Raw genomic sequence first — 24,350 nt, 5'->3', positions numbered from 1 at the left:
TCCACAGCAACCTGAATTCTCCCGCGACAAACAAGGAGACACTCAAAAGTCTTCATTATGTGAGATGTCAAAGTTACCGGTCTGTGCTCATGCAGCTCCACCAGTCGCCCTTTTTGGGGCACCATTATGAGACACAATGTCTTCCACAGGGTAGGGCGGGTGGCTCTTCATCTCTCAAGATCTCTCTGGTCACTATGGGTACTACTGTCGCTTTCACCCTCCAGGCCTTCTCCAGTTCTTCCTTGAGGCCTTGATACTTCTCCAGTTTATCATGCTCCTTTTTCTTGATATTTCCATCATTGGAGATGGATACATCGATACATCGTTCACTACGGCTGGACATAGTGATCATGCTCTGCAGCTTATCCATGATCACTATGTCCGTATATATATATATATACATATATGATGATAATAATAATAATAATAATAATAATAATAATAATAATAATTATTATTATTATTATTATTATTATTATTATTATTATTATTATTATTGTTGTTGTTGTTGTTGTTGCAGCTTTGAGCATTTCTTAAAAGTTTGATATGTAAAGTCAAACTTTTAACACAGAATTTAGAGAAGTTAGAAACCAAGTACCAGTTTGTGGTTTAAGTATCAAATAAAAATCCAGAAGTCTATGCTTATTTTGTAAATATGGTAAATGAGTCCTGGCAGCGTTTCTTGACGCCTGTTGCTGTGGTTGGAGAGAATGTCTACGTTACAGTCCCGGATGAGCTCACCTGTTTCGGGGTGTGGCCAGAGATCAGCGCAGTTTCAGCCACAGAATTAAGACAGTCTTCAGCCATTACGTTCTGGATGGCACAATGACAGGTTAACTTTAGCTTCAGGTTGAAATAAAGCTCACTCGTTTATTTTTTCTAGTTTCTTTTTTAAAATAACCTTTATTTTGTGGTCAAGCATCTCTGCGTGTTTATCCGGAGCCGCAAGGACTTTCTGGAGCGTTTGGATTGCATCATGAGGGGACTCCCTGTCGCGGTTCTTCTCTCATTGTGGCTTCTACAAGGTCATTTTTTCAGTTCTTGTTGCCCTATAACTGTTTTAAAGGGAGTGTAGTCGTCTTGTTTACAGATATAATGTCGTTTTGTTCATTTACGTCGAGTTACTTAATCAAAAGTGGAGGTATCTGTTGTGATTGTGTTTGTAAAATACAGAGATAACTTGTTTATATGTTTTCTCCTAATCCGTATAAAATTAAGATGTCTGATGATGACTGAGGAATTTCCCTTTTTCCTTTATTTCTTTTGTGTGTGTGTGTGTGTCCAGGGCTTTCATTATTATTAATTAAAATATTTTAACGCAGATGACTCTTGATAGTTAAACTCCCAACTGCTTTTTAGCTTTAACAGAAATATTGATATTCTTTCCATCTTTTTTCAAATGGTCATTGCGACCTGAACACGTTTTATTTTATCTCAGCCGGTTTCACTCCACCAGCCATTGAATGTTAGTCTGGCAGTTTCACAGTAAACCATTTCCTTTGCTTTGTCTGTGTCACCTGTTTTTCTGGTTCTTCCACTTTGAAATCAACATGATTACAGAGCAGCTCTGTTTCACTGTAACCAACCATCTCATTGGCCTTTCTTGGCTAAATGAGGCTGTTTCTTAAAAAAAAAATCCAAGCCCCATTTCTTATGTATAAAAGTTTTCTAAATAATAACCACATGTCTGCTATCTGTCCACAGGGTATCACTGTGTTCAGGTGGTTGTCCCACAGCAGCAGCGCAGTACAGCTCTGTTTGCCTCAGTGACACTCCGCTGTGATTACAGCACCTCTGCAAACCCCCAAAATGTCTTTGTCATTTGGAAGTTTAAATCCTTCTGCAAGGACCCTGTACTGGAATATTACTCCACAAGTAAGCATGACCGCACCTGTTTTGGGTCACAGAGGCTGATGTATTTGCATTTTAAGATATATTTTCCCTGAATTTTTCTCTGAAGTTGATGTAAAACTGCAGTGGATACATTTTTTAAGTTAAGTTATCATAAAGTTTGTTAACTATTTCAGTAGTTTTCTTCACAACCCAAAGCAAAAAGAAGCATTTTGTACTGCTTTAACTTTAATCTACCAAACATGAACAATAAGGCCAGGAGTGGTTATCAGTATTTGTTCTGATGAATTTTGCATCTTGGTTTTACAGATTACCAGTCTGAACTACAGCTGGGACGGGATCCAGCGAATGACTGTTCAGACAGTCAGAGGACAGTGCGCACTGTAGCCGAGAAGACAGGAAGTGGCGCGACGTCACTGGGGCCAGAATATCAGGAACGCAAGATCAGCATCCAAAATAGTGAGTTCATGCAAAGTTTACCAAAAATTTTGGTTTTATTGTAATTTTTCCACAAATCATTGCCTGATTTTTATCACAAAGTTAGAACAATCATTTGATTAACCAGGTAGTTATTGAAAGTAAACTACTCTTTTGTTTGTATCCTTATTATTATTGTTGTTATTGTTATTGTCATTATTATTATTGTTACTGCTACTACTACACTGGTTTTTGCTGCTCAGTTACCAATATTTTTTTAATTCCAATTTAGTAGTGTTTTTGTGTTTTTCAGTTTTCAGTAGGGAGGTCAGAATTGTTCTCACACCAAGAAAATATTCTTTATGGACTAAACTGTACTGAAACTGATTTCCTCAGTTGGCTCCATCAAAGCCTTCTTGACTTTGTTTTAGCTGTTTATACTTATCAATACATTTTTTCAATTGTGCTATAAATAATTTTTCAATTATCTTTGAAAATTGACAAAGTAATGATGCAAGCATGTAATGAGTAAAATTATACCCATTTCCTGCTTTGAATAATCTTCATTTTTTGGAGAAAGAAGCCACTTATGAAAGATAAATTACATATACATGCAAATAGTTTTACAATACTGTCAATCACGCTTTTGACCACCAATACCATTCCAGTCAGTTGATGTTTTATTGCTACTTGTTGACAATGACAATGATTTCTTTTTCATCTACTGCTTGGAAGTACATTGAGCTGAGATTTATTGGAACATTATTTTCAGCATCTCTGTGTCCATTATGGTTTTTATTGGTGATCTTTGCAGCCAAATTGGGTCCATCATTCACAAAGAAGTTGTTGAACCCATTTGTAACATCTCTTACAAAATATTTAAATTCATGTTATTAGTAAAGTACTCTGGCTAACCTTCATGGGTTGAAGCCTTCCTGATAATAGGATTTAAAATATTCCACATACCTTTATTTTTATTCTTATTATCATCATTTTGTCTTTTGTTCTATCATATTTATGTTGCCCCAGTCCTAGCTTTTTTGGAGCATGTTGCAGGCATTAAATTCAAAATGAGCCTCTATTTTTACAGATTCTACAAAAACAAAGTATCAGTTTGAACATTAAATATATTGTCTTGTTGCGTATTAAATTTAATATCAGCTTTAAAAAATGGCAAATCTTTGCATTCTGTTTTTATTTACGTTTTTTACTATGTCTCGACTTCATTTGAATTTGGGTTGTATTTGCAGCCCTGCTTTATAACAAGCTGATCAATAAAGCATTTTGATCTAAGAGACATTTTATCTTGACAACTGGTCGAATTCGAAGTACCTGTTTGTGTGTTTGTACAGAGGCAGACTTGGTGATCAATGAGGTGATGTGGTGGGACAATGGGGTGTACTACTGCATTGTGAATGCCCCTGGAGACACCAGTGGAGACACGGACAAAGAAGTCAAGCTCGTCGTCTACCGTAAGAGATGGCAAGAAATTATACATGTGATTAAATATTCAGTCAGGTGTAATACAGCGGCTTCTGTTGATGTTATCAAACCTAAAGCATGTTAACGAAGTTGGAGGAAGCACCTCTGTCAGGAGAACACAAAAACATCTGCTAATACATGTTTATCTTGTATCTTCCTATGTCTTTCCACAGATTGGTTAACAGTGTTATTCATCATCATTGGCGCCCTCCTCCTCTTAATGCTTTTCTGTATTTGCTGCTGCCAGTGCTGCCCACAGAAGTGCTGCTGCTATGTCCGCTGTCCCTGTTGTCCACAGCAGTGCTGCTGTCCTGAAAAAGGTACAAATCAATTATAGTGTGGCATACCTTTAAGGAAGTTTGTGTTGGAAAGACTGTATAATGTAGTTTGGGTATGGAAGAACATGATCATTTGAAGGATGTAAGCCGGAACATGGTGAAAAGATCACATTGTTTTCCCATCATGTTTTAGCGATCATGCAGCATCGCATGATGAAAGAGGCTCAGAGGGCCATGTTCCCCATGATGAATGGACAACAACTTTATGCACCTATGAGCCATTCCTCCCAGATGAATCCACTATTATACGCAGGTATCCACAAATCCCTACTGCTCAAGTGCTGCATCCCAAGCAGGCACAAGTATTCTCATATCCATGCACAGATGTCTCTGAAGTTGTGTAACCTAACTTTACTTGGTGGATGTTTCTGCTTCTTCAGGATCTGTTTCAGGTAAGAGCATCCCCTTACAGACAATGCCCCTCCCTCCCCCTCAGTCTTCAGCCTACAGCATGCCAGCTCCCGGTCCCCAGGGCGCTAACTCTCCGGCAAACACCAATCAAATGCTTGACTACCTGGAGAACCAGGTGCGGGGAATGGATATGACAAGCCCTCTGCTACAGGTATGTTCTCAGATCTTGCAGGATGTGGAATTGTTGCAGAGGTTGATGCTTTAATGGTGTGATGGGTCTCATTATTAGCAGCTTCATTTGACTTCTAATGAACAAGGTGATATTCTCAATGGAAATATTGCTAATAGTAATCTGAATGTCCACACATTTACCAGTAGTGCTGGTATAAAATGATCTGACTGTAATTATGAGGGATTATGATTCTCATTATTTTGCTTTATTTGTAAGTATCATAAACACAATTATGTCTCCCATCAAAGCCTTGTGCTCAGCTGGACAAATGTCAGTGCCATTTCTTGAAGGAACATGTTTGTGAATTTTCTGATTGTTGCACTTGCCTTCACCATTGTGGCTTTAACTGAGCCCTTTAGCACATATATAACTGTAACTTCAGCAACTTGTCAATAAGTAGGATGTAGTAGGCGAGCTCAGCAGTTCTGCTGATATTTAGGAATTGCATAATCTGGGTTGACATGTGGCATGTTTTTCAGAGGAATCACTCTAAACACTACTGTCCAAGCTTTATTTCCCCATTTAAATCATACAAAGGTTATGTCACAAATATGAAGACAATCGATTTTGGAGTTTTGTCTGACTTTGGAAATAGAAGCCAGTGTGTCAGACTAAAAATAGCTGCCAGCAGTCTAACAGATACAAGCTACAACAAATCCTTAATTTACCCCGATGGCTTCATATCTAAGAAATCGAATATTAATTTATCGGCTGCAAAGACAAAAGTATTTTCAAGTTATAGAGCTCTACTTCTCTTCCAATGTGAAAGTGTTCTTGGAAAAGATACTCAACACAATTATATTATGTTGTGTTATTTTATGTTATGTTATATTATTCTATTGTGAAGCACTTTATGACCTTGTGTCTGTGAAAAGCACAATAAATAAAGTTTACTTACTTTACTATTATCCTCAGCGTGTCTAAAGTGTTTTAAACAGAAGTGGCTGCTAATTACTGTGAATGTAAGGCAGTACTTAAACTATGCAGAGGTGCTTTGGAGCACAGCTCATCTCAGTGAATGTCAATAATATATAACAGCTGTGGTTTTTATTTGTGATTATTCATAAATTTCTTTGTCTTTGGCCTTTTCTTTCCTTTAGTCTCAACCACCAGCACCACTTTCTCATATGCATCAGATGCCACCTCCTGTCCAGCGCATGCCTGTAAATGTCCCATTTTCCCCTGGCCCTCCGAGCATGATCTCTGCTCTTGATGATGGTCTTACAGAGCGTCGCATCATTACACTTCCGCCGATAAGGGAGCAGTATCAGGGAAGAATTCCACCTTCAGCACCCAAGACTCGCCCGCCAAGCTCAAGCGAGAGCAGCCGAAGCGGCTTTGTTCGCCATGATGAGCGAGGGGCAGCAGGGAGGCGTTATCCCTCACCAACTAGATCTAGAGGTATTCCCCGAAGCCACAGTGAGGAGTCATTGGACGGAAGAAGTCAGAGCAGGTCACGAGGAGACATGGGCCGCCCTCGCTCTCGTTCCAGGGATGATTTGTTTGACAGCAGATCAAGAGGAAACTACTCTCCTCCAGCATCAAGACGCTCCAGAGGAGGATCATGGAGCTCTGATGATGAGGCTAACAGCAGGAGAGGAGGAGGGGGGAGAGGTGGTGGAGGCTTGGTTGACAAACCTCCAAGCTACACAGAGTACGAGCCTGGACAGAAACCCGGGGCACGGAGGAATGGACGCTACTCTGTAAGACAATCACTGCTTTAGTAAATTTAGTCACACAAAACTACAAATATGCGCTAAAAGGTTAAAACAGATTCTTAAAAAAAGAAAAAAAAATGTAAAAAGAAAATTAATCTAAAATTGGTATGTCTCTCTCAGGACAAAAGTTCTCGCAGTGGCACCAGCATCGTCATCTGAGCCCTCCAGCTGTGAAACGCCCTGTGACCTCTGGTTCAGAGAACATGCACAAATTACCAGCCGATTTTTAAGGCCACCATTTTATCTGTTACAAGGGAAAAATCCACAAACTCTCCATTAACTTTTTGAAGGGTGAAAATTTAAGGCATTTATGAAACGTTGGATTGAATGTCTGAGAAAATTTTGAGGATGTTTTACCAGAAACCTATATGGTAGCTTGTGAATCTCATATTTCCTCACTCTTTTTTCCTCAATTTTTTTCTGCTTTTGTTGAATAAAAATACAAGCCATAAAATGATATCATGACATGAAGAAGAAATTGCATTAAACCTGGATAAATATGAAAACCTTGTTAAAAGTTTTTTCAACCACTTTTAAATAAGTTCTTTGACCTATCTGGAAGTGACTGTGTTGAATTTGTTTTGCTAATGTTTGATGAATATTTTAAATATTATTTGATGTTGTTCAACAAATGCTGTATTGCTTTTGAATATCTGCATAGAATGAATGATACCTTTGCACTTAGTGCTCAGCAGCTTTAACTTCACTTGTTTAAACTGATTTACATGATGTAGAAACTGAAGATATTGAGATTCTTGCTAACCAAAACATTTTACCTATGCAGTTTTTTTTTTCCTTTTACTTTTGTTTTTCACACTGTACAGTCAGCATGGGTTTATTGATATTGATAATAAACTTTGTACCTTGAAGGTATAATTATTCTCATTCTTTACACTATCCACTCTTACAATTAGGGATGCACCGATATCGATATTGGTATCGGTTCAATACCAAGAGAGTGTACTCGCCCTTAGTATTAATAAAAGTGTACCGATACCACACTAGTCAAGTCAGTGCAGATGTGTTTGACATACTTAGGACATGTTTTAAAAGAAATAAATACCTTGAATTTTAAAATGTGACATTTTTTGTTAAACTAAAAAACTACATCTTGTTTCAAAACTACACATTTATAGTTGTATTTTGGTAAAATGTGCCAAAAATCCAAATAAAATTTATTTAGATCTGTAATGTTATATTTGTATTGGTGAGGTAACTTCATAAAGGATGGGTAATTTATTACAACCTGATGAAATCTTACACAGTTATAACAGCAATAATAACCGTAGTCACAATAATGTTCACATAAACAGATTTGGTATTGGCAAATATCAGTATCGGCAGATATTCAAATTTCAGATATCTGTATCGGATCTGAACTCCCAAAAAGTGGATTGGTGCATCCCGACTTGCAATACAGCTTAACCAATTGACACTGCTCATTTAAGATTTATTAGCAGTTTGCCAAAAAATATTCAAACACGGGGTAAATGTTTCTGGAGGATGTTGGGTGGTATTTTGGGACTGGGGTGCCACGGTGGGGATGGGACTGTCTGGTGTGCCCTTAAAGCAGCCACCTTAACTAATTAAGTTTTGACAGAGATTATTATAGCTAAGATTATATCATTATTGTAACATCATTATCTCTATCATTACCACTATTCTGGCATCACCATATATTTATTATAAATATCTGAATTTTCTTTTATTCCTTTTTTTTTCCTTTTCCTATTTCAATTTTTTCCTGCTGAGCACCATGTGTGTGTGTGTGTGCGTGTGTGTATAGTTCATATGCATTATACTTTCAATCCTTTACTTACCCAAACCCCTTCTATTTGTTTTGCTCTTACTTTTGTATGAATATACTTTTTTAGGGATTAAAGAAAAAAACAAAAAACTTTTTCCATTATAATATTAATTAGAATAGAACATCAAAAAGGAATAATTACAATGGATCCCATTTCCAAAATGTACATATCACTTGTAATTACTTTTATTAATGAAAGAAACTTCAAAATTTAGATGTTTCTACAACTAGACAATTTTTTTTAATAATAAGAAATTTCAATAAATCTAGAAAAACATGTTATTAAATATATCAAAAGATGTAACGAGGCTTTTGCTTTATAGCCATACTGTCTTTGGGATGTTAGTGATACATTAGAGCATTTGTTTTAGGAATTTCTTTCTTAGGGCTCATTTTTTTAGTCCTGCACAGTTTTTGTCATATCAGTGAGGATCATTCGCCCGAATCTACTCTGAATATGTTTTTAAATAATTTTCCTCAAGCAATAACCCAAATTATAAGAATCAGTTAAGACAGTGATCCTCAAACCTATCTGGTCATCAAGACCCACTATCCTGCAGGCATTACATGTTTCCCTACTGAAGCACACCTGATTCGGATTAAATGGATCTCTGACTAGCTCTGATCAAGTCTGATATTGATCATTAATTTGAGTCACGTATGTCACAGCAGGGAAACATTGAATTTAGCAGGGTAGTGGGCCTTGGAAACTGGAGTTGGGGGATCCCTGGGTTAAGACGAATTAGGTTGTTCTTTATAATTGAAAACTAGTAGCTATTTTAAAATCGTTGGGTTCTTTATTTTCTAGAAGTATAATTTTGTTTAAGTGGTTTCCTGGTTTAAAAACCCGAAAACCTCTCAGCAATGATGATGTAAACGGTTTTAATTGGACATGATCACAACTAACATTCATTAACATTTTTTTTTATCCGCGACTGTGCAACGCGAGCCTGCTGAAGTCGCGTTCTGATGACGACACGTAGAGAGGAGGTACAGGTTTGCCACGTCGGTCTCTGTGTAACGAAATTACACTGTTGCTCCTCAAGCCCTGGAGTAACTTTCACAGCCGTTTTATGTTTTCATTTGGGGAAAAGGGACCTCCAGATTCCCCGGTGCTACCGTAGCTTATCAGCAGTGTTACATTTCCGAGCTGGAATGCGGAGAAATGCTTGGTGCTGTCTGGACTCTGTGTACAACTGACTGATGCATCCTCGTTCAGTTCAGCCCCCCGCATGTTGTCGATGTTGTGTGAGTAATAATGGATTTATGTATCTTTAAATTAAAGTTAAATGTCTAAGTTTTAATATTCGGCCATGTAGAGAGTGAGAAGCTCTAATGTCTTTCTTTAAAAAGGCCTTTGTAAAGTGTGATCCTAAGTTTCCGCAGTGTAAAAAAATGTTAACGCAGCCCAATAGCATGATTCACACAAGCTGCCTCATTGCATGTCTTAGCAAGTCTACAGCCAACATCACATACTAAAAAATGTTCCGAGAAAAGTCATTAGTCTTATAAATAATGCGCCTCAGAACCGTTTTATCTTAAAAAAAAACTTATACATATAAAGAGACTCTTTTAAAGATTTTGCACCCCAATACAACGAGAATACACCACAACGCTATCCTCCATTGCAGTTCGTTTCTGATGCTTACAGTTCCTGTTTTTCACTTTTGACTTTCAACTGCAAGTTAAGTCCCTTGTGGCGTGTTTGTGTGGCGCGTGCGCATGTTGACGTTTGTTTCCTGTTTGTTGATTCAGCTCTAATACTGTTAAATATTTCAGCTTCTCAACGACCTCATTTATCTTTCCATCGTATGTCAACACAAAGGAAATACAGATACACAGAGGATAGATGCTGTCAGCCGCTGGTTCGTGTTTCGTTTTGGTGCCTGTCACTGGTTGATGAAAAGGGGCCTGGGATTTTGTATCTTGTAAAGCTACTGAGCGATAAGACAAATTGCACAATATATAGTCACTTTATATTGACTATCAGGTGGCATTTTATTTACATTGCCTGTGGTTGGACTGAAACTCCTAAGACTTGTTTGTATTAATTTAGTTATTAAAGAAGAGGACATTAATTGACATTTAGTCCTTTAGTAATTAAAAAAATATATACAGAGCCATCTATTTGATGAGGTGAAATACATGCTCTGATGTTTTTATTTTACATTTGCTGCAATCAATTCTACAATTCCTCCAGATTAAATAAAAAAGAAGAGAAAAACACATTGAGACTGAATCTTGATATTATAATCACATCCTGTGACATTATGTATTTTGGAGTAACAGAGTAATTGGTAATTCTATAAAGTATTGGGAAAATTGGGAGAATTGTTCATCTTGATTCTCAACATTTTAAGGAAGCGAAACTAGTGTGTGTGTTTAATTGGGCATTTGGTATCGTTGGATTTTGGCCAGTTGCCTTGCAGGACTTGGGTAGTAGTAATTAACACATACTTAATAAAGCTGATATGCCTGCTGTTAAAACAAAAAGTAATGCAAAATTACTGGATGAATAATCCTGTACCACGTCTTTATATTTGCAATGAATTATTCCTATGTGGAGTTTAGAAATGTCTCTGGTTTTGCTAACAGGAGGAGCCCAGGTGTTGTCAAGAACAACACGGTTAATGACTGCACTGAGTGTTGTTTTTGCTAATGTTGCTATTCTTTACACCTGTGATTTCTCTGCCAGTTTCCTGTGCATGGTGAAAAGGTTTCTCATCAACATTTGGAAATTATACGGTTGTATTTGTGCTGTGGAAATTGAGATGATATTTAAACTTTCCTGGTGACTTCCTGCTTGCACCTTCAGTACTAATGGTCTCTCCCATGTTTGGTTTTAAGTTGTGTTTAGAATGTGCCTTCAGAAACACCTCCAGGCCGTTGTTTCCCAAGATGAGCTTAAGCAGGCATGACTGCTTATAAACAGGTTCTGGGTAGTTGGAAATAGTTGATTGCTCTGTTTGTGTTGTCAAGCTGTTTTTGACAGCTGTTGCAGTCAGAGAAGCTTAGGGATGGTTCTCTGGCATGGTGGGTCTGGCGATATGTGGAACAATTTTTTGTTTGTTTTTTTGTGTGAAGACAGCTGATTACTTCAGTTTTTGTATCATTTATATATTGATGTGTTGGTACACTACACTAAAAAGGAAGCAGTAATAATCCGTAGAACTGAGACAAACCACTTGTCAATATGTTTACAGCACAGATACTTCACAGATGTTTACACACTTCACATTTGACAAAGTTGTACTTTTTGTTTTTTTTCCCTAAAAAATATTTTGAAGAAAAATAAATATCTACTTGAGGTGTATCAGGAACAGCTTTAATTACACTGATCAAACATCTGACATCAAAATCATGAACCCAGTTTATTGGGGCTAAAACATAAGTGAGAACTTGCTGAACTATGCATTGGTCATATTCCATTAACTTTACTACTGTTTTCTTCTAATGTGTAGTTTTAAGTAAGTACCTCAGGAAACATCTATATCAGTTTTTTCTAATCCTGGTCTGCAAGTACAACTGTCCGGCTGTTTTAGATGCAGCCCTTCTTTAACCTGGATGAAATTAATAGTTTGTTAACAGGCTTGCAAAGAACTTGATGAGAAAGTTCAATAATCTGAAGCAGTGTGTTGTAGCAGGTACATGTGAATGTAGAGCAGTGGTATTTCAGGACCTGGATTAGGAAACACTGATCTGTACTCATAATTGCTTTCCATGTGGTTGCCAGATGTTGTTAACTCTGTTTTGATGGTTTCTGTTGTGGTTTTGTAGAATGTTCTGTTTACTTCTCTCATTGCTTGGGGTTTCTTTGTCAATGTGCTCTGCAGTGGCCTGGCAGTACATGGTGGCTTTTTGAGAAGAACGGTAACTGGCGACCATGCCAGGAGGTCGCAGGGGTCCCAGCAGACAGCAGATAAGTCGCTCCGCTCTGCCGTCCCTGCAGACTCTAGTTGGAGGCAGCGTTGGCAATGGCACAGGCCTCAGGAACAGGTGTGTATACATACACATTCACACACACTTGCTTATCAACTTAAATAGGATTATGCCTCTGATAAATACTAGAGGGGAGAAAATGGGCAACATTACAGACAAAAAAGAGGTTGAAAATAGACTCCCTTTGTCTTTTAGTTTACATAAACATTAAAATGTGTAAATTAAATAAAAGGTGTCAGCGATCAATAGAATAAAACTGAGACTTCCCTAACCTGCTTTGCTGAGTATCTGCTTTATGTTAATTGCTGAGTGGAGGTGGTGAAATGCTCCATTTTCCAAATGATGCATCGGTCCCTGAAACCGTTGCTCTTACTGTCACTATGCAACTTCTGCAATTTAAGCTTGAACTGTGACCTGAGGGGTGTACTGATAAACAAGTTTATCATCAGTTTTGCTGACTTAAGGAAAACTCAACATCCTCTTATGGGTACTTCTTTTTAGGCCTCATTTACAAAATATGTGTTGTGTATTTCTTCTGTACAAAAATAATCAGTGACTCAATGTTTCATTCTTATGAAAAGCAGGCTAAATAAATGAAGATGTGTGGAAAAATCTAAAGATAATTATGATGTTTTGCAGTTGATATGAAGATCATTTTGCTCTGACAGTGACCCGGAAATAATACGAGATGTGATTAAATAGACTTTTACTGATCTCTTATTGGTTAAATTTACAGTGTTGCAGACAAATCTGTTAAAGAGCCTGTTTAGGTCATTCATCCACTCCTGGTTTTTCTCCAGCAGAAGTCTGGAGGGATTGTGTTTAAACTCTTCCAGACCCCACTAACACCATTATGCTGGAGTGAAAATCAAGTGATTGACTAAATCAAAAGTAAATATTTATTTTTGAAACAGTCTTTGATGCATAGACTCAGACCAACTGATTGAAATATCTGTTGCAGATGAAAAATCAGTATAGTAGAATAGACTTATTAGCAAATTAGGAAAAAAAATATTAAATATACTAATATTTACCAGTAAGTCACTGATGTAAGTGACCCTTGAATACTAATTTTATATTTTACTGGATTCTTTCCATCAGTATTAGAGGAGTACAAAGAGTTCCTAAATGTTTCTGCATTTGTTAGACCACAGAACATGTAAGTGTTGTGATGTGATACAAATATATATCAGTTCATATGCTTGTGTGTCTGTATTGTACCAGGAGCAGTAACTCGGTGGGTCTGTCAGCCCCGCCTCTTTCTGCCCTCATCACTCCGGAGCCGGTCCGTCACTCAAGGATTCCTGAGCTGCCGTTGGACAGCAGCCTGCTGTTCGAGCTTCTGCTTTTTCTTTACTTGCTAGTTGCCTTGTTTGTCCAGTACATCAACATCTACAGGACGGTGTGGTGGTACCCTTACAGCCACCCTGCTGCCTCTACCTCGCTTGTAAGAAAGAGACTTGATCTCCACACAGACTTAAAACTTTAGAACATTTTGTCTATTTTCATTGTAAGGTTCAGGTCTCAATTAACAACTAAGAAAATATGGAAATAAAATGATGATATCCATATTTTTTCCTTAATTTTTCTAGAACTTTCATCTAATGGACTACCACCTGGCCATCTTCATCACTGTCATGTTGGCCAGGAGGCTTGTTTGGACAATTGTTTCTGAGGTAAATACACACTGATCTGTGTATAGTCAGCTAACCCTCCATATCCTTCACAGTCCCAGTTAAAACTAACCCTTATGATGTGATTTTTTTTTTTTTTTTTTTTTTAACTACCTATCCTCTGATATGCGTCTCGTGCAGGTGTCCCAAAGCAGCGGAGGATCACTGCTTCGCTATGTGGTACTAATTGCAGCTCGGCTCAGCTTGCTTACGTTATGTGGCTGGGTGCTCTGCTGGACGCTGGTCAATCTGTGCAAGAACCACTCTGTGCTCAACCTCCTCTTTCTCGGATATCCGTGAGTCTTTGCACTTCACCTTCTAAAGCACATTTTCAGTTGATTGTCTTGCAGCCATAGATGTTACACCTCACTTGTGGTGTTTGGAGGCTGCATGAGAATCCTGCCACAAGAGCAATTTTTTTATTAAAGACATTCCTAATGATGCACTCTGTGCATATAAAACTATGGGTTATGATGAAAAACAAATGGAGTATGTATTCTCATTGCATTTCCTTTGTGAAGGAGGTATGAACTTTTTTGTTTGTACGAGTTTCTGAAACTTTTTCCAGCATTCAATTCTAGCAATGTCAAAATGTTGGTTATTTTTGCATGTATTATACAAAAAGGCCATTAATATTGATTAAAAGCACTGCTATGATGCATAAAAGATTGACTCTGATCCAATAAAAACTAAACTTATCTGTCAAAGATTTTAAAACAAATTATATACAGCATTGTTGCAATCTGCTCTCCTTTTAATGCGCCTCAGCATTTTGAATATGTATGAAGTTTTCATCCTTCATTCATCAGAAACTAAAATGCACAGTTTAATTTTGTTGCCATCCTTCACTCCAGATTTGGTGTGTACGTCCCGCTCTGCTGTTTCCATCAGGAAGGAGTGAAGAGCCAAACGGCATCAGCTGACTGCGATTACCCAGCTGACCACCAGCAAACCGACCTGACCGAGTCGCAGTTTTTCCGGCCACGAGACTTCCTGCTCTTGTTGCGAGAGAACTTTAGAGAACAGTTTTCCAGCTCCCAGCACATGCCCACTCACACCTGCCCACCACACACACATTCAGACACACCAGAACTGATTCGAGCAGAAGTGGAAGAGCTGAAAAGTGACTTCAACCGGCGAATCAAGGAAGTGCTGTTCAACTCTCTGTTCAGTGCTTACTATGTAGCCTTCCTGCCACTCTGCTTTGTTAAGGTTCGAACATTTTTTTTTTATTGTGGATTTTAGTGTTTATACACAGACGTTTTATATTGTTGCAGCTGTTGTTCCTAGTTTCTTGCTAATTTTAAGGTTGTCTTCATTTTACTTCAACAGAGTACGCAGTACTATGACATGCGCTGGTCATGTGAGCATCTGATTATGGTGTGGATCAATGCATTTGTAATGTTAATGAGCCAACTGCTGCCTCCCAGCTACTGCGATTTGCTTCATCGCTCAGCGGCACACCTTGGCCGCTGGCAGAAACTGGAGCACGGATCGTACAGTAACACACCTCAGCACGTGTAAGTGTGTTTTTTTTTTTTTGTTTTTTTTAAGCACATCCACACATTAACAAAGCCCCCAAAACTACTTTTCTTTAATGCCTTCTAAAATTTTGTTCTTTCCAGGTGGTCAGACAGCACCATTTGGCCTCAGGGGGTGTTGGTACGACACAGTCGGTGTCTTTATAAAGCAGTTGGGCCTTATAATGTTGCTTTACCCTCTGATGTTTCTCACGCAAGGTTTTATGTGAGTATTTTTCTCATCACAACATCTTTTAAATATAACAACATGAACTGACCATGAGGTCTTAGCGTAATTTCTTCCTTTATCGCAGAACAATATATTTAAGTAAAGTTGGGTTTTTCTGTGTTTCGGTCTATGTTTTAAGTCTACCAGTGTGAGTTGTACTGATGATATTCCAATAGGTTGACAATTTATCCTTTTAAAACTGGACCCACTGTCAATATACTTTATCCCAATGGCAAGGATGGTTACATTGTTTTTAGTGATTTAGAGAGAAATATCAGTGCATGTAATGTTTCTCAGGGAGATATAAGTACATGTTTGGCTTCACAATCTTATACTGTAAAATGGTTTCCTAACTTCTGCTTCCAGCAGTGTTGTCTGCTGTTCCCATGAGCTGAAGATCAATATCCAATAAAAATGTCTACTTCCAGATATAACTTAAATCTGCTGTCAGATGGTTTCACATGATACAGAATTCATAGTTGAAGTGATGAGAGGAACCTCCTTACTCCCCGAGGCCCTAAAATATCCCAAATAATTAAATATCCGCCATCACACAGGTACGTCTCAGAAAATTAGAAAATTATGAAAAAGTTTAATATTTTTTGTCACTCATTTCAAAATGTGAAACCCATATATTATATAGATTGATTACACACAGAGTGAAACATTTTAAACATTCATTTCTTGACATTTTGATAGTCGTGGCTTATAGATAATGAAAAACCAAAATGCAGTGTCTCAGAAAATTAGAATGTTATGAAAAACCTCAATCTTGGAAAGTCATGGTGTCACCCTAATCAAATAATTAACTCAAATTACCTGCAAAGGTATCCTAAACCTTTAAATGGTCTCTGTCTGGGTCAGATGGCTACACAATCATGGGGAAGACTGCTGACTTAACAGATGTCCAGAAGACGATCAGACCCTCCACATGGAGGGAAAGCCATAAAGGGTCATTTCTAAATAAGCTGGTTGTATCCAAGCATATTAATGGAAAGTAGAATGGAAGGAAAAGGTGCACCAGAAGAAAGCACCACCGCAGCCTTGAGAGGATTGTCAAGTAACATCCATTTAAGAATTTGAGGAGCTTCACAAGGAGTGGTCTGAAGCTGGACTCAGCTCATCAAGAGCCACAACACACAGATAAATCCTAGACATGGACTACAAATGTCACACTCCTCGTGTTGAGCCACTCCCGAACCAGAGACAAGAACAGAAGCATCTCACTTGGGTTAAGGAGAAAAATGACTGGACTGTTTTCAGATGAAAGCAAATTTTGCAATTTTTGGAAATCAAGAAATCGAGAGGAGAGCCACAGAATTCATGTTGCTTGAAGTCCAGTGAGACGTTTCCACAGTGGGGAGCCATGTCATCTGCTGGTGTTGGTCCACTGTGTTTTCTGAAGTGCACAGTCAACACAGCCATCTACCAGGACATTTTAGAGCACTTCATGCTTCCTTCTGCTGACAAGCTTTATGTAGATGCAGATTTTTTTCCACCAGCAGGACTTGGCACCTGCCTACACTGCCAAAGGTACCAAAAGCTGCTTCGATGACCATGGTGTGCTTGATTGGCCAACAAACTCACCTGATCTGAACTGTGGGGTATGGTCAAGAGGAAGACGAGACACACCAGACCCAACTATATAGATGACTTGAAGGCTGATATTAAAGTAACCTGGTCTTCCATTAAACCTGAGCAGTGCCACATGATGATCGCTTCCATTGCCACGCTGCATTGATGCAATAATTCATGCAAAAGGAGGCCCAACCAAGTACTGAGTGCATAGAAATGAACACACTTTTCAGAAGACTTTTCAGAAGAATATAGATGATAATCTATGTGGCTTTTCATTATCTACAAGCCACAATCATCAAAATTTCAAGAAATAAATGTTTGAAAAGTTTCACTCTGTGTAATGAATCGGTAGAATATATAGATTTCACATTCTGAAATGAGTGACCAAAAAGATTGAATTTTTTCATAAAATTCTAATTTTTTTTAGATGTACCTGTATACTCCAGCCAAACATGCCTTCTGTGTTCAAACAACTCCAATCCTCTTAAGCTACATCAACTTAAAAAATTGGGTCTTGGTGGGTACTGTCATTGGAATATTGACTGATGTTTTTTTTCTTTTTGTATGGCTAATGTTTTCTGACTGTAGACATGCATTTTAATATAAATGGATGTCAATTTGTTTAAATGGATACAACACTTAAACGTGTTTTATGTATCATGTTTTTTGTTCATCTTAAACACAGCTTGCCAGTGACGAAGTATGACGGAAAGTGACAAAGCTATGACATTTTAATGAGAAAAGCCGTCTTTATACTGAAGAGAAAATATAAATGCCAGTAAAACATTACCTGATGTCCAAGAGACCCCTGGAAGGCTCTAGTCTTATTGTTTGTATATAAATGCACCCAAAAGTCACATTATTTTTGATGATGCTAGTTTGTGGCAAGAAAGTCAAAGCAAAGCTTGGTAATGTAGTCAAAACTAAGTCAAAGCAAAAATCAAAGGAAAAACTAGTAAATTATAAAAGACGTAAAGAACACAATTTACATTGCTGTCTAGCTAGTATGAAATGCTGTCTGCTAAGAGACTTTTAGTTTGTCATCTTGTGTTTCCATCAAATTTCAAACTGTCAAATTTCTTAGGTACATTGTCTAAAATTACCACCACAAATGATCATTTCAGTGCTAAAAGGTTAGTAAAATTATGTTTAATTATTTGTAAAAAGTAACCTTGACAGTAGTTGTTTGCAGACCTGTAGTTGACAGAAACACCGCACATAATTTTAAGGTTCTTCAAATGCACAGATGTTTTCAGCTTTTCCTTTGAAATAAGGAGAATAAGTTGAACTATTTGAATGAAATTGTCTTTTTCTAAAGGATTTAATTGTTCAAATGTGTTTTTAAAAAAACAGGGTGTAGTTTTTCACAACCTGTCGCATGTGATAAGCATGAATCATAATCAGTCCTTCAGCAAGCTGGATCGTCCCACAGTTGCTGAGGAATACAACCTGCTGAAAGACGATGAAGCATTGGTCATCACTGATGCAGCTTTAAGCTTCTCACCTGCTTCTCACCTGCTAGCAGCTGGACCTTACCTGTTTCTCTTACCTGTTATAAATTGTTCATGTTGTCATTTTAATTCTAACTTCTCTCTCCATCTGTTTTTCAGTTCCTGTTCCACAAGCCCTTGCGGATCCTGAACCTGCTGATATGGATTGAGTCCAGTGTGGTTTTATATCAGTTATACTCTCTATTGCGCTCTGAGCGCTGGAACCACACTTTGTCTCTGGGCCTTATTCTCTTCTGCAACTACTATGTGCTTTTCAAACTGCTCCGAGACCGCATTGTTCTGGGCAAAGCTTATTCCTTCCCTCTGTCCTCCAACAGTTTGGAGCTCAAGTCACAGTAAAAAAAAAGTACCTGCACAGCAAGACCTCATCTACAAACTCCGGATGCGGAGGGGGGGGGTGATAGGGTGTCAAGGGACAGTCTGTGAACTCATAATTGTGTTTTGATACGGTTCTATTTTTAATGCAATGTTTATATACTCCTATTTAAAAGAATATTTTTATTTTGTATACTATTTTGTGTTACACCGGGCATTACCACACTGACTACATTACATTAGCATCTTGCGTTATATGTTGTTACTAGGTGACAGGGAAGTCATGGAATGCCTGGGGGTGACTTTCACCAAAGATATTTTAAGTGCACACGGCCAATCACAGAGCAGAGTTGGCCTCCGATTGCAACTCAAACGAGAGGATGGAACTGTGCCTGAGATCCTGATGTATGTTCTGCTTCAACCTTGTTTCTAATATTTGGAGAGTAACCATATTTTTGGGGGGGAGGGTGGGAGGGATTCATAATTCAGACATTGGTGCAGCTGTTTATGCCAACTCTGTCCCACTGTTCTTAAAGAAATACTTTTATTTTGGAAGAAAATGCATATTTTTCTCTCTCTCAGTAGTAAGATGACAGTCTCGATTCAACTCGCATGCCGAGAGCAGCATTGTTACAGAATATAACAAATGGTTAGTCTTGTATCATTTGCATAATTTACCTACCAGCATATCTAAAGCATATAAGCATCTTTTCCTCATCAGTATCCATAAAAACCACAGTACAAAAATGAATTATTCATGGAAACTGGCAAACAGGCCATTTGAGTTGGTGTGTGAAAGCAGCAGAATCAACCAATTTTGTTTCTGGTTTATGACTGGAACCACACTCGCTTTTTCATGTTTCCTCTTTTAGGTGTGGAAATTCAACATCTGGTTAACAATCTCATAATTACCTTATGGCCAAAACAGTGCTGTTATTTTCCATATTTACTTTGAAACTAACACATGATAATGAAGAAATTCCCAGTGTTTAACTATTAAGTAAGCGTCTGTTCTGACCACATTTGGACATGCAGAAAGCAATGCGAGTTGCTTTTAACTGCTCTTTGAGTTCATCCAGCACATTTAAACTCAGTACGATTTAAAAATTGTGTTACAACTAGTCTTTTTTTTTTTTTTTTTTTTTTTTTGTTTGCTTTTGGTTTGGGTGTGGGTAACAAAATGAAGGTGGCTAGTAAAGATTTTTCTCCCCAGGACTGAAGCCTTCTCCCACTCTGAACATATTGTGTACTTGTGACATTTTTAACAAGATATGGGAAAACAATCAAACACTGGCTGAAATGACTGTCACATGACTACTTTATGTATTCTGCTACCAAAATGGTGTTTTAAACAGAGTTGCCTTTCTGTTTACTCACTTTGTGAACATCCACTTACCATTCAGTTTTTTTCTGAGTGGGCCTCAAATCTATCTGCTGTTTAATTTGAATTCACACTTAAGATTAGCAGTAGGGTTCAAAAGATAGAAATGCAACATAAACAGAAAATTACCTGCAATCTCTTAACAGTTCCCATCCCCATTCACATATTGACTGCCTTTAAAGTAGCTCAAATGCTATTCATGTGCCAATTTTTTATGTAAACTTGCCTCTTATGTCAGCTCTGCAGTGCTTCTGTTTGCCTTTCTTACATAAATGTAGCAAACTAAATTGTACTTTTCAGTTAAATTGGCATGTTTGTGTAATTGATCGCAACTAACTTTCAACTGAACATCATTGCTGAAATAATACCTTTTGAAATGTTTTCAATATTTCCCTTTGACTGATGTGATCACACTGAAATGACATTTTAAGATCCACTTTTTCAATCCGGCTCCTTAGCAAGTGACTTGGCTGCTTGTTTTTGTTCAGTGACTCCATTAAAGGCTTAAAAGGAGAGATGAGAAATCCATTCACGTTAATGTATCTTTGTTTTTTCTTCAAGTGCCATATCCCAGAATCCAGGTTCAGATTTGTGATTATTCAGTGCACTAGTTCCAGAGATATTAGAGGGGTTATCCATCACATCTCTAATTTTGACAGTGTTTAGTTTTTTTCCACACCATTTCTGAATATTCCGACTTGTGAAATAAAAATGCTCTTTAAACCCAAGTTTGTGCTCGTGTTTCTACCTAACATAAGTTCAATATAAGGCAAATATGACACAGATGCATATTTCATGACATATATTTCAGCAGATCCTCTGAAGTCTTCCATTTTAGAAAAATTGCACATAAGAAAAATGAAAGTATGCGTGAAAGCCAAGACCAAACTGGTAAATTGCACATTTTGAAAAACCTGCATTCCTTTACGTGGCCACAAGATGGCACTAAACCATGTAAGTTGAATACAGTGTGCTTTAAAATGTCCTAAACCTGTCCCAAAGAGGAAAGACAAGGTAGGTTGTAATGAAAGAGTTGGTCACTTTGGTAGCTGGTTTGTACATTCATCCATAAATGTTAAGGTACAAAAAACAAACTAACAGTGTTATCTTTAGTATTAGCTCAAAAGGTAGGCTATATCTATGTAAAGAAACCATTTTCCTCTTCTCACTCCATTTGTCCATGTTTCTGATTTAAGGTGCTCACATAACTTTATTCAGATAAAGGTGAAGCACATATTCCAATTTTACATTTTTGTAGGAATGTGATTGAAAATGTAAGACAGAACATCAAAATGATACAGTTTGACATTTATAGTAATGTTATGTCAGTATAAGAACCAGGGATTCTTTTGGCCACCAAATTCAAAGATGATGATGATTTAAGTTTTTTTGATTTTTTTTTTTAGCTCCATCTGTTCTCTGTCCTCTCCACCATTTCTTCACCCTTCTCTGCAGTCCACAAAGTTTCCTTTAATCCAGTAGCAGATCTGTGCATATTTGAGAGGTGTAATCCTTACAGCTACGTTAAAGTCCTGAGACGTTCCTTGTCGTTCGACCCACTGATGCCCAGAAAACACACCTATGACCTTCCGCTCCCAGCGCCACGTCTGCCCGTTCCACATCCGAGCATAAACTCCTGATCCGCTGGCCCCAGGCTGAGCATCACAGTGCTGGTACAACAAGTCTGACGTCTCCTCTGTGGCTCGACAGAATCGATACACCAGCTGTCCTGGACGGTCATTATCAAATCCTGAAAAGTGAACCCGATGTCCCGGCAGTCTTTGAGCTGGGGGACTGACTCCTAGCTTCATGTGGCGCCGTTTGTGGGGTTTCTTGAGTTCAAGCAAAGCATAGTCATAGTCCATCCCAATGTCATTGGCATTTCCTTTAATCCATCCCTTTGGAACATGGGTGCGCTTGGCTCTGATCCATTGGAACTTCATTCTGTCATTGGTTGGTGGAGCATATGGAGCAGGGCTTCCTTTAAAGTGATTGGTAAAGTTGGAGGGAGGATAAGTGAGAGAAGATTGTGTGTCTCGTTGCTTAGGTTTTAAAAAACCAACACGAAGCTTCTGTGCTCCTTTTACATAGTTTTTACCATCATGGACACAATGTGCAGCTGTGAGAACATGACGGTCCCCCACAAGTGTACCAGAACACCCAGTTGACAGTTTAACAGCCACTGAGAAGGGATACTTCAACAAGTAGTTCTGGCCTGCAATGCTAAAACGCCCATCATGACCAAATATCTGCCGTTTTCTTCTGACATGGGACCTCTCAGTCTTACCAGTAGAACCAGAGTAGGATGGACTGGTGTTTGAACTGGGGTCGTAGCCATAAATTCCAATGGCGGTCTCAGTGAGCTGTCCATCAGAATGTAGAGTCTCGTAGGCCAGAAGACGCCGCAAATCCCAGTAGCTCGGGCGAGGGGCTTGCCTGTGGCATTCTGGATCACAGGGTGAAGTGACGTCCAAGCGGGCTGGAGACAGGAAGTGAGGGGCCGGTCGAGCCTCTGTCTGCTGCGGTAGGACCACAGGGACATGCTGGAGTATCCACTGAGGCCGGGAGGAGGAGGAGAAAACAAGAGGAAGGAAAAAAAGACATAGGATGGTGGTGATCCTGTGGATGGATAGGGGGAAAGATCATGAGTAGCCTGCAGCTTTGGGGAGGAAAAAAAAAGATTACATTTCTCAGATCTAATATGCTTGTAAAATGAAAAATGGTTAACCAAGACCGGATATCTGAACCCCTCATCAAACATTCTCATTCTTTATGTCTGCGTCATGCATCTTTAATGTACGGGAACGGAATGAGGATGTTTAAACATGAAGAGTTCTGGCTTTCACCAGTAGACTTGGCAGCAGTGATTATTTGCTAGTTTTAATGCAGCAAATACGACAAACAGAGTAAAGATCATGCAGTACTTTCTTGCCTGGATGGAAAATTCCTGGAATGGCCTAAAAGATTGGACCTTGGCCCAAAAGAGTAGGCTGACAGAACAGCTTATGTTGTAAATGCGTTTTGCAGTAGCCAAAGACCTTTTTGGAGTTCTATTTTAAGTATAAGTACAATTTCAATTCTCCGTTTCTCTCTCGATTTTTCTTTCTGGGAACTAATAGGCCGCGGTGGCCAATAAGGTAAAAGATCATAATTCATGGAGTTGGGGGGTGGGTGGGGGGGGGGGGGGGGGGGGGGTTACTATTTTACCAAAATTGTTGTTTATCCCCACCCAGCTGGGGTTCTTTTTTGCAGCGTAACTGACTTATACTATACACCCAATCGTCCTTTACGCACAGACCTATAGCGGAAACTTACCGATGGAGCGCAGACCGGGAGCGCATGATCCAGCCTCTGCAGGTGAGCCGGGAGCTGAACACTGAGAAAAACGCCTCAACCTGGAGCAGTCTGAACCCCCGATGAAAGATGAGCTTAGAAAAGCTTCCACTCTAAAAACCCACCAGTGCTCTCCTCGGCTTTTTTCTTAGAACCTACAAACTTTACTTGATCCTTGAGAGTTTAGACAAGTCCAAAAGACGCAGCCCGATCCACAGCGGAGAAGCTGGATCATTGCGGGCTGCTGCTGAAGGTTGGGGAGGAGGGGGTGGTCTCCCGTCTGCCTGAGCTCCGCAGTTTCACATCCGCCGACGGGGATACAGAACAGGCAACACCGAGCCCAACACTGTCATGTGATATCACATCATCGCTGCCCATTCCCAGCTCTGGAATGGGTTACCATTGGGCGAGGCTTTTCGCTTTGACCTACGCTAAATCACATCAAGTGTAGGCCTGTGTTTTATCACTGTGCACATCACAGATCACGCAAATTCAATTATAACTGCATCAAATTAGGATTTTCTTCTATGTGATAGTTTAGTTTCATTTTAGGCAACACATTTCTTGAAACTTTATCAGAACACATTTCAGACTAAATGGAGTCAAATATAAAAGAAAATGACAAAAGGGATACTTATCTCATGAAATTACTGTGGAACCAACAGTGTTTGTTTA

General features: G+C 38.7%; 3 protein-coding genes across 3 annotated transcripts; 2 read left to right on the top strand and 1 right to left on the bottom strand.

Moving 5' to 3' along the window:
• Positions 1-655: 655 nt before the first annotated feature.
• LOC306774443 (immunoglobulin-like domain-containing receptor 1) lies at positions 656-6,548 on the top strand (the record flags this gene model as incomplete). The annotated part of the gene is given in 10 exon segments (XM_079264475.1): positions 656-810; positions 1,705-1,716; positions 1,718-1,875; positions 2,161-2,310; positions 3,621-3,740; positions 3,924-4,070; positions 4,222-4,341; positions 4,469-4,650; positions 5,772-6,374; positions 6,510-6,548. Coding segments are annotated over 10 exon segments (1,686 nt in total).
• Positions 6,549-9,302: 2,754 nt separating this feature from the next.
• Positions 9,303-18,985, top strand: tmem39a (transmembrane protein 39A; the record flags this gene model as incomplete). The annotated part of the gene is made up of 9 exons (XM_079241226.1): positions 9,303-9,444; positions 12,030-12,192; positions 13,360-13,582; positions 13,728-13,811; positions 13,950-14,104; positions 14,663-15,020; positions 15,141-15,328; positions 15,434-15,554; positions 18,746-18,985. Exons 2-9 carry the CDS (start codon positions 12,080-12,082, stop codon positions 18,983-18,985), a joined length of 1,482 nt encoding a protein of 493 aa, XP_079097352.1. The 5' UTR covers positions 9,303-9,444; positions 12,030-12,079.
• A 474-nt stretch (positions 18,986-19,459) lies between these two features.
• On the bottom strand, positions 19,460-23,988 carry LOC306759310 (serine protease 23-like). The gene is made up of 2 exons (XM_079244899.1): positions 23,658-23,988; positions 19,460-22,961 (listed from the first exon to the last, which is right to left on the bottom strand). Exons 1-2 carry the CDS (start codon positions 23,681-23,683, stop codon positions 21,782-21,784), a joined length of 1,206 nt encoding a protein of 401 aa, XP_079101025.1. The 5' UTR covers positions 23,684-23,988; the 3' UTR covers positions 19,460-21,781.
• Positions 23,989-24,350: the final 362 nt, after the last annotated feature.

Source organism: Telmatherina bonti (genome assembly GCF_933228915.1).
Source record: "Telmatherina bonti genome assembly, chromosome: 1".
NCBI classification, from domain to species: domain Eukaryota; kingdom Metazoa; phylum Chordata; class Actinopteri; order Atheriniformes; family Telmatherinidae; genus Telmatherina; species Telmatherina bonti.
Note: the sequence above shows the minus strand (reverse complement) of the source record. Positions and strands in the feature narration are given on the sequence as shown.